At 39.2% G+C, this 10,798-nt stretch overlaps 1 protein-coding gene across 1 annotated transcript in view; it reads left to right on the top strand.

Moving 5' to 3' along the window:
* The first annotated feature begins 2,876 nt into the window (after nucleotides 1-2,876).
* LOC113665203 (uncharacterized) overlaps nucleotides 2,877-10,798 on the top strand; it is a 9,303-nt gene continuing 1,381 nt past the window's right edge. Inside the window, exons 1-11 of the mRNA XM_027180871.2 lie at nucleotides 2,877-3,048; nucleotides 4,368-4,436; nucleotides 5,384-5,548; nucleotides 5,864-5,984; nucleotides 6,269-6,453; nucleotides 7,161-7,379; nucleotides 7,549-7,716; nucleotides 7,914-8,093; nucleotides 8,763-8,906; nucleotides 9,212-9,471; nucleotides 10,371-10,515. Coding sequence (XP_027036672.2) covers nucleotides 2,970-3,048; nucleotides 4,368-4,436; nucleotides 5,384-5,548; nucleotides 5,864-5,984; nucleotides 6,269-6,453; nucleotides 7,161-7,379; nucleotides 7,549-7,716; nucleotides 7,914-8,093; nucleotides 8,763-8,906; nucleotides 9,212-9,471; nucleotides 10,371-10,515 — 1,735 coding nt within the window. The 5' untranslated portion in view covers nucleotides 2,877-2,969. The remainder of the gene's footprint in view (nucleotides 3,049-4,367; nucleotides 4,437-5,383; nucleotides 5,549-5,863; nucleotides 5,985-6,268; nucleotides 6,454-7,160; nucleotides 7,380-7,548; nucleotides 7,717-7,913; nucleotides 8,094-8,762; nucleotides 8,907-9,211; nucleotides 9,472-10,370; nucleotides 10,516-10,798) is intronic.

Below are 10,798 nucleotides of genomic sequence, written 5' to 3'. Positions count from 1 at the left end.
ATGTAACTTGATGTAGCGAGTAGTTTCGTTGCTGGTTTAGCCCGACAGATATCAATAAAGGTGTATGCTGCAGAATACCAGACGTCCACACCTCAATGCTCTCGTGAGTCGCCGAGTACATCCCTACTTTCGTTGCCATTTTTCATACATACATCTCGTTTTTCCGGCTGAGCAGTAATTTTAAGCATAGAAATCGGTCACTAGCTACCTCAAGTCGATAAATAACTTATTAATCCTCTCTTTTCTCTCTCTCAAATCACTTTCATTCATTTAATATCTGAATTTTCTCAAACAATTTGAGAAAGGGCGAGCGAGGTTTTAATTTCAGTTCTACAACAAATATACGCTCTCGGTGAGTCTTTCCAAGTCCGTTCAATTTGTATCGTAAATTACACAACAGAAACCGAAGGAATTCAATGAAAAGGCCGCATTAAATCCCCTTGTGTCTCGTTGGAGTGTATCATTTGAATGTAGTTTTTGGGGAGGAAAGACCAGATTTACACACGCCATTGCAGCAAACAAACGAGCAAATTCTCAAAATTTCAAAGTAAAAAAAATTTGAATTTACTTTCCTCGCCGTTTGCTTAATGAACAGAGGTAAATTTTCGTACATGAATCAATCGTCGATGAGAGTGAATAATACTTTCTGTTAGATCATTGACTGTTTTTGAAGAAAACATTGTCGTGGCAGTCCTTGCTAAACTAGGCCTCGGGCAGCATTTTCAAGACCGAGGTCACAGTTTTTCACCATACGAACCTCCCAGCCGTCAACATATATTTATAATAAGAGGTTTTTAATGTCAAACTAACATGAAAAGAAAAACTTAGTACAAACAATGATTTTTCCTTTTCGGGGCACTCTTTGTAGAATCAAGTTAGTAACAAATATATCAGCGTGCACGTTACTGAGTGGAATAAATTTGGGTAACGGTGCGTAACCGGAAGCTAAGTACATACATAAAATTCATGCAGGATGGAATCATTACATTTCCGGCCGTTCACACGAGTACGGTGGTTTGTTGATGAAACTGAGAGTCTTTCCTTCAACTTAGTATTTTGCATCTCTGAGAAATAAAACACTTTTATCGTTCATAATCTTTTAGATGTTTTGAAGCAGAAAGTATTTACCTCAAGATAAACAATTTCTGGGAAACATTCGATCTCCTTTTACAGCTCCTTTGTTAGTGACGTTTTACTTCATTAGAGGGTAGAAACGGCGAGCGTCATTCGTGAATTTATTGGTAACCAGCGTCAGACGTGATTTGCCTCCTGAAATAGACGTGACCCGTGAACTTTTTTCTTTCATTTCGTAGAAATGTCAAGATTTCCCTGAAACCTTGTGCACAAGAAGAGAGATTTGAAATTTTCCCTTTTAAAAACATGACGTGTGAATTTTTCAAAAACTCGTGAGTGAAACGGGATTAGGAACCCCACCTCTCCCCCCTTTTGCTACCGTCTAATTGCCCCTTGACCTTGAGCGGCCACCAAGAACTAAACCTTAAAGACAGTTAGCAGTGTTCCTTTTCTCAAAGAAAGTTTGGTAAATGGAATGCAAAGACCGCTTACCAATGTGTTCTCACATACACTTTAGTAATCTTTAAGAAGATTAACTAAAGAAATATTTGTCTTAAACAACATTTTGGTTTTTCTCTTCCCCACCCCCTCCTCCCCTTCCCCCATCTTCTGTTCTGACGGAAGTGATCGTCGGTCCCTCGTCCCTGAAAAACATTGTTTCTTTTGTCAATCTGGAATCTTTAATCATTCCCTTAAGAAGGTAGATCAAATAAAATTTAAAAAAAGAAAGAGTCACTTTAAATAACACTTTAAATTTTTTTTCTTGAAACTGGAGGCTAAAAAGAACAGTTTATAAGACGTTTTTCCGACAAGGACTCGTTTTAAAATTGTTTGTACCAGACAAAAATACAACAAAATACTCCTTAGTTTCTCTTGTTTCTCGAGTACGTGATTCTGTTCATAAAATTGAGGAAAACAAACTTATATTTACCTATACTATGTTTACACAGCATTGTAATCGTGGGAAACAAGCACTTGGTTATCAAGGACATGTTGATATCAGCGTCAAGTTTTTCTTTGCGTTTATTGACACTTACTACCCTCATCGGCAAAACGCGATTCCACGGTTTTGGATTTTATTTCCAATTTTTTGTAACGACTCGCAGATATGATTTGAGGTTGCGACACACACACGCTTAGATAACAGAAGTCGTGTCATCTATTTAAATCATAATTTTGTCATATTTGAAAGAAATTCACAAAGAATATGAAAAAACTGTGGAACTTAGACATATTTTACAACATTTCGACACGTCGTAGCCCCTCCGCAACACATTTTTCGATGATAAAAGTCGTACATGACTTATAAAAGAAGAAATCGGCGCAGACAGACCAAATCGTAGTACAAAAAGCTGGTGAGTAAACAAGTTCTGTGATTTCGTGATTCCGAAGCACGAATGCAAAATATTTTTGGAGATATTTATACTTTTTCCGATCATTACGGTAACAGTTCTGGCCCAGGTGTGAATGACGAAAGTGCCTGTTCCTGATCCCTGAGTTTTTCAATATCCAATGTGAAGAAGAATCGCTCTGTTTTCACGGCGGCATACGATTATTGATAACAACTGACAGGAAATCCTCAAACTATTTCGACATGAATCGAACCTACATTGTTATGGTAAACATTTACTACTTAAAATTACCATAGTTCATCAACAAACAACTATCTACTTGATTACTGAAGGTGACAGTATCTAGATCTTCATATTTCCTCTCTAATTGTATATTTTGCTTGTTTAGGAAACTTGTTTAAACAAGTGTCAAATCTATAAAATGGTGTAAACAAACATGTGAAATGGCACCTGTTTTATTGACAAGAGCTGACTATATAGCTGCCGTTAAGTTTGATCTGTTCATTTGAAAACAGAGCGTAGTTGAATTCCTAGGAGATCACAATGCTGGCCATAGTAATGATTTTGTCTTTGATCCAAGCATCTTCAGGAAGAGGTATACCCATCCTGAGTGATATACCAGGTATAATGTTATATCTAAGCATCTTAGCTACTACAAGTTTATTCGGAATGATTCTTCTCTAACTTATCGTATCAAAATGCGAGGGTTGAAATTCCAAAGTAAGAATCTTGATTGTTGGGTGATTTAGCTAAAATTTCGTCGATCTAGTGGTTAAGAAGATGAAAAAACTACAGATATTATGGAGATCATCATGATTGACTTCTTCCTTTGATCAAGATCTAGAGGTTGACTTTTTGAGCATCAAACTGACAAGTTAAAATTCTGGAGAACTTGCGTTCGCCAAAACATTATTCCTGGAGATGCTTCATTGATAAAGGGTAATTTAGTATTATCAACTGAGTTGATAACGTAAATTGGCAACCGTCACTCTCCCACCGACGCAGCACGACATTTTCTTTAGAAACCTTAGCCCCTTCATTGAAACAGGTTGGATACAGTGTCAACCCAGGAAGAATATATATTTGTTTTTTTCAATGTCACTAAAGAAACTATCGTTGATCCCTAATGCACACGGAGAAAAATCTTAAGAGTGTTGTGACTACAATAGGAATAATCAAGACAACATACAAGTAAAATTATCATTTTTCCTGTGCAATACAGTCTTTTTTCACTCGGAAGTCTTATTGTGTTTACTGATAAGTTTGAAACTTGTGCGACGCAACTTCCTGCGTAGAAACCTTTCATTTGGAAGATGTCATTTATTTACCATACTAAGCCTGCCATTTACTTTACTATCTAAACATCTAAAAGAACACTTCGCAATATTTATTTATGTTATCAATTTTCAGATTTGAATCAAAAGGCGGAGTAAAAAAAGATACAACTATATCATTTGTTATTATGAGTTCTCCATTAAGTTATAGCATTTCACGTTCTCAGATAAATTTCCTTTTCGTGAATCTATGAGTTGAAAATAAAAAAGTTTGTTCAAAATTCATCGCACCTTTTACAAGAAAAAGTATGCGCATTTTAATTCGCGAATTTTCTTACACCATCATGAAATTCTTCCTCATAGAGCTACCAGTGGAGCGTTTTTCGTTCAAAATATTTCAAATCAAGAGGAAAATTTATTTTACCAATAATCATCATGTTCTGCTTGTGAAAAGAAAAACTTAAGTTACGAGGATTGTGTTTAGATTCTAGACTTGTTCTTGTTTTTACCATCATCCCTGGATATCGACCGGTTTTAATTAATTTTACATCGTCGAACTCGTAACTCCTTGCTTCGGAGTTTTCACCTCTATAAGGTCAAGTAACTCAGTTTTTTGATAGAGTAATACACCTGCTAAAATACTGCTCTCTTCAATACTTTCTTACAGGTGACAACAGACCTCAACTGGATGATTCAGATCTAACAGCTCTAGAAATAATCGACATAATTAATCAAGGTTTGTGGTTTAAATTGCTTAAAAACCGCTGCCAAAACCGAAAAAAATCATAGCATTCTTTAAACGGATCACGTATTCCTTTAGCTTCCTTTGTATCTGTTGTTTTCTTTAAAGCAAGTGATCTCTTCCTGTGAAGAATCCCGCAAGAAGGGTGTTATAAGATGATATTCGGCATTTCCTCTGGCGGAAGTTAAAAAAAAAGGCTCAGGTCTCAGCCCAGGCGGGATGTATATGCCCTGAAGCAAGATACTTGATTCATAAAGATTCCCTTTCCACTCACAAGTAGAAGTGGGTTACAGCGATTCGATCGACTTTGTTAACTTTGATTGACCAACTCAGTACCAGGTCTCTCAGGGAGCAAGTTGTTCGTGCGCCATCGATCTTTGTTGTAGCGCTAGATACAACGTCCAGAAAAGCTTCGCAATGTTTTTTTAAAAGTATATGTTTGCAAAGCATATCTCGTTGCATGTGTTTTGCTGACGGGGGGGAGTAGCAAACTCTAAGATTGCTTCATGCTACAGAATACAGAAATCAAGATTAGTTTCGGCATTGAGGGTTACTCAAGCACTAGTCACTATTTATCGTCGGAGAGGAGGAGTGAAGGACTTTTGGGGAAACGCGTGGTTTTCAGGGGAACAGATGGAAGGATCAGTCTTCGGCAACGGAGTATCAAATATGGACAAAAGAAAATTGACTGTGAATGAACTGTCAATGAGGGGTGGGGCAGCGGGGGGAAGAGATCATAAGAACATTACAGAGTCTTGTGGGGAGATCAGCAAATTTTATCGTGGCACAACAAAAATCATGTGACCCTAACCCTAAGCTAACCCCCCCCCCCCCCCCGGCGACCTAATGATCTGTCCCTTAGCTCGAAAACCGAGATCATCTAACGATACAACTGCTTACATGTTTATTTATTAACTTGTTCATTTTTGTTTTTGCTACAGAATTGGATATTGAACCGAATCTTTTTGAAGGTGACATAGTGCTGCCTTCCAATCTGGACGAATCGAGTTCGAATGACCAGGAAAGGGAAAAGAGAAATGCTCAACGGTTGAGAAGATATATCTGGACGGCAAAGATTGTTCCTTATCAAATCTCCGATATACTCAGTGAGATGTTTCCTGCTTTAAGTTTTCTCGTGTTACTATAATTAGGGCGAGGACGAAGGGTTTATTTGCGACACACTGTACCAGAGAAGTGACATTCATGCTCTATATAAAAATTTTAAGTATGGAAGTTCAGTTTGCTATACGATGATTTCAGTTCGCAGGTTTTGCTTACCGATAAATTTAGGCACTTTCTTCTTTTAATTTGAGAAATTATTTGAAACATTTCCATTTGTTTGGAAAAATTATCAAACCAAGAAAAAACTGCCCCATAAAGTACCGTATAATTTGATTTAGGAAAATATTATTTTCTTTCAGAGCAAGAGGGATATGAACAGACTATCCAAGAGGCCATTAACCAGTTTACGCAACACACATGCGTGAAATGGAAACCACGAGAAAATGAGGAGAGATGGGTAACTTTTGAGAAACAATCAGGGTAAGGAAATGGGTTGTAGTAAGGCTAAGGTTAGTATCTCCTTTAAAATACCCTTGAAGAAACAGAGTTAGAAACAGAAAAAGCCTTGGCGTTTCATCAGTGAAAAAAGATGTGTTTCTGGTGGAGAGAAAATCTTGCATTTTGAGATGTTTATTTCTTATCTCGTCTCCAGGTCCTTCTCAAGCAACATTGTGTTGTAGTCTAAAAACATTTAGCTGTAGGGGATCTGGGTACAAGGTTTGTGTTTGATTTGTTTTCTTCGACTCTTTTCTGTTCCCCTGCAGATGTTTTTCATCAGTTGGAATGAAGTACTGGGTAACTGGTTCACAAACAATCTCTTTAGGGAGGGGCTGCAACCATCGAGGGGTTGCCATGCACGAGATGATGCACGCCATCGGCTTTTGGCACGAGCAGTCCCGCTATGACCGTGACCAGTATGTGGAAATTATGTGGGAGAATATTGAGCCTGGTAACTAAATGTGATTCATGCCTATCCCGGATGTGGTTACGTCAGAATAAGCTTAACTAAGTTTTTCATATTCAGCGCTTTTCTAAGGGCCCATCCATATGGTTTGTAGTACTCATGACAACCCAGAGTTACCCCGGCTGCGCTAACTTATTTCAGCTCAGGAGGGAGAGTCGTCTCACCTCGGCATGTAGGGATACCCTGTTAGTTAGGAAAACTTTTTTCATACAAAAACTTTAGCTCGCCTACCCGAGACGAGACGGCTCAGATTGTCTCCAGAGCCCGTGTGTTTAAGGTCGGCGGAGATCATTTTGTCCGATATGTAACTTACCTAGCTGTCGCGAGAGAGGGGGTGTCGCGAGAGAGGGGGTGTCGCGAGAGAGGGGCTGTCGCGAGAGAGGGACTCTCGCGAAAGAGAGATTGCCGAGTGAACAGCTATTAGAACTCACAACTCTAAATGTGCGCTCTGTAGAAGTTGTTTCGGGTGGGAGGGTTGTCTCGGGTGCTCGATACCATGTAAGTAGGGTCCAAGTCGAAGACTATAAAAATGTTTATTAGTTTTGTTCTAAGGAAAGCAAGCCGGTAAGAGGTCTGCGAAGAGTCTGGCTCTAACAATTGATGCTTGGAGACTAAAATTGGAAAGAATTTGTTTTTGAAGGACGGGATGTTATTCCGATTGTCAGTCGTTGTTGTTGTTGTTTTTTATACAGGAAAAGAACACAATTTCGACAAATATAATACTGAGCGGATCGATTATTTAGATGAAGTTTACGACACGGGTAGCATCATGCATTATGGGAAAACCAGCTTTTCCATAAATGGTCAGCCAACAATACAAGCAATTGGTGATCCAAATACGGAATTGGGTCAGCGAGATGGGTTCAGTAAAACTGATATCGCTCAGATAAATGCGCTCTATGATTGCTCAGGTAAGCGACTTCTCTATATGATTAAAGAAGTAAAAGAAATGGAATCGAATAAAGCCCGAAGATCTTTCCACAGTTGATGGGAACTAAAAATTATAGTGATTTAAGATTTTCTTTGAACTGATTCCGCTTCATACAGCACTCAAAGCATGAGACAATTATTCTTTCCCAGGCCCCAGCAACGGTTGGAGTTCGTGGACAGACTTTGGTCCGTGCAACGGTCAGTGCAGACACACACGTCAGCGGTTTTGCGCATCACATGATTTAAACAACTGTCCCGGTGCAGATTCCTACGGAATACAATCACAGACGGAACAATGCAGCGACGAAAAATGTTATGGTAAGGACACCAACAATATAAACACCAAAAATTTAAAGGTTATTGTTATCTGGCAGTTTGTGAACCCTGAGTGAGTCCAACTTTTTAAGCCTTTGATTCAGAAGTGTTCCATCTCAAAGACAGGTCTAATACCCTCTCTCCAAATAATTCAATGAAAAGGGAACAGGCAGTATGTCTTTCTTCAAATCACTTTTCAGCTCCGATCGATGGGCACTGGGGAAAGTGGTCATCATGGTCCTCCTGTAGTGCGTCATGTGACGAGGGAACATACACCAGGACGAGGCAATGCAATGAGCCTCAACCAAAAAATGGCGGGAAAGATTGTGATGGAGATGATGAGCAAGTCGGAGTGTGTGTAATGCGAGGCTGTCATTTGGGTAAGAAATAAAGAGCTTTTCAGGCTCCTTCGTCGAGAGGCGCGACCAAAAAATATCAAACCTGCCGTCTGTCTCTTCTTCTTTTCCCTCATCGAGCTTGTCAGTGATCCTATTTTACAATTGTTTTAGAGAAGCTTTCAATTGCACGTCGTAAAACTAAAACCTTGTAAAGCGGAAAAACGCTTCAGACCAAGTCGTGATTGATTACAGTTTTGTACCTGATTGGTCGAGAGGATGGCGTGAGTTTACAGAATTAATCACAGAACAGAGTTTGGATGAGGTCACGTTGCATAAGATACGACAGATATGTTCACTTGGCTCATAACTTTCTACTATCCGACAAGCCTCAGGAGCATAACTATCCTATTAACACCCACGGATATATCTCAAAATCTGTAACAAAACGAAATCCTACCATATTTGTGGTCCACAGTCTATGAGCTGAGATACCATGACCTGAAAACCAATTAGAACTAAGAAATTGTAATATACCATGAGTTTTTTTATATACAATGTTACAGAAAGTTTTCAGCCAGGAGAGATATTTTCACTGCTTCCCAAACGAAACTATGCTTGAGTGAACGAATTTCTTAAGGACACTTTGAAGCCAATTGTTGATTGAGATCTCCCAGCATCCTGTAATCCATTCTCAGTTCTCTTCTATTTCAGGTCCTTACGACTGTGAGTTTGAGATGGGTGGACTGTGTCACTGGACTTTTTGTGATACAAACAAATATCCCAGATGGTATCGTCATGATGGACCAACCGGAAGTTCAGGGACTGGACCCGCTGGCGACCACACTTCCGGTTCAGGCAAGGCTCGTAACCATCTGGAACTAACTAGGCCGCTTTCTTTTGTTACCTTATGCTGTTTTCATGTCTTATCAGATGAATTTTATCAAAATTTAAATTCAAACGACTTTTCCCTGTTGCCCAGGTTTATGCCTTATTCAAATAAACGATTAACTGACAAGCTGATAGACTGATCGACTGCCTGACCGACTGACTAAGCTCAGAGATCAACCGACCTACTGTCCGTTTGACTGGTTGACTGGCTGACTTAGCCAGCAGAGGGTAAATACTAACATTTACGTGTGTTCTCTTTCCATTTTGTTAAGGAAACTATATATATTTTGAGTCGTCTTCGCCTGCCCAAACCGGAGGCACGAATTGCTTTTACAGTCAACTCTTTTCAGCCGGATCTTGTCAACAACTCACATTCTGGTATCACATGCTGGGTTCTGGAATAGGAAAGCTCTCTGTTCTAGTAAAGAATAATGACGGCTCTGACCAACGAATTGTCTGGGAAAAGTCTGGCGAACAGGGAAATGAATGGAAACAAGCCAGTGTCGAGGTTACCAGTTCTGTGTCATATCAGGTACGTACCATGAATATCGTATTTCCTCGAATAAGCACCCACGCTGTAATAGCGCCCTCCCCCGAATTAGCGCCCCACCCCTCTTCCCTCATTGTGTTTAATAGTAGGGATTTAAGGAAAAGCTATTTGATCTGTTTTTTTTTTCAAATTATGAAGCTTCAATTAGAGCGGAATCATTACAGGAGATTAATAAGCGCCCCCCCCCCCCCCCATTTAGCGACCCTCCTTTAAGCCTAAATTCTAATTAAGCACCCGAGCACTTGTCCGAGGTAATATGGTAATTTTCATCGTTCGTATAGGCAATCATATGATTTCGAGTGCAATTTGGAATAAATAAGCACGAGTAAATTTTTTCAAGCACTAACAAAATTGCACGAGTTTTGCAAGTGCCTATTTATTCCAAATTGCACGAGAAAACTCATGCGATTACGTATTAATAATATACATGAAAAAATACGAGATAGCTTTTCATAATTATGCAGAAGCAAAGCACGCGCATCAGGTGCAAAAGTAACTTATTCAAACCCGCAAGTGACATTGTACGTTCGGTCAAAACAACCGCGTGCGATCAAAACAAGAAGATACAATGACATTTTCACGTCTTTAAGGCACAAAAAAGTTCAAAGTCTGACTAAACAGTTCAAGGAATTGTTCAGTCTGGTTTGTTACTTCTTTGCACTAAATTAACGCTCTTTTGCATTGAATTACCTGAAAACTGCATTTATCTTAACCAATTAGAGCTTAGTAATTTTTTCTTGTATCTTATTGCAACAACAAAGACCATCTACCCCGCAACTGTGATATTACAAACACAGTCATAAACCATCCGCTCCGGCTTTTTTCCCAAAACGGTTGCATAATTATAAGTTTTGAATCTAAGAAAGTTTTTTTTGGTTCAGGTGTATTTTGAGGGTGTTCGTGGCGTGGACTTCCGAGGTGACATTGCTATCGACGACATCACCTTTAAGGATTGTTCAGTTATAGCAACTACATCACCCCCCGCAACTCAACCCCCTACAACTTCGCCTCCTACAGAGCCGTCAGGTAAATCTATTTTTGCCGTAATTTATATTCTTATTCCTTTTAGAGCGCTTTTCGATTGATTTTCCTAAAACCAAACGACAGCCGTTCCGGTAAAGGCAAACACTACATATCAAGAAAAGAAAACATAGGCAAACTACGCATGCCTAAGGCACATGAAAACGGAAAAACGAGTAACCACAAAGTGCTTGGTTTCAGTTTCGCATCTGATTATTAGATAGAGCGGCGTGTGTTTCCTATACAAAAGACAAAGCAAAACTGAAATAAAGGAAAAGCAATGTTATCC

Source organism: Pocillopora damicornis, chromosome 12 (assembly GCF_964200805.1).
Source record: "Pocillopora damicornis chromosome 12, jaPocDami1.2, whole genome shotgun sequence".
NCBI lineage: Eukaryota > Metazoa > Cnidaria > Anthozoa > Scleractinia > Pocilloporidae > Pocillopora > Pocillopora damicornis.
Note: the sequence above shows the minus strand (reverse complement) of the source record. Positions and strands in the feature narration are given on the sequence as shown.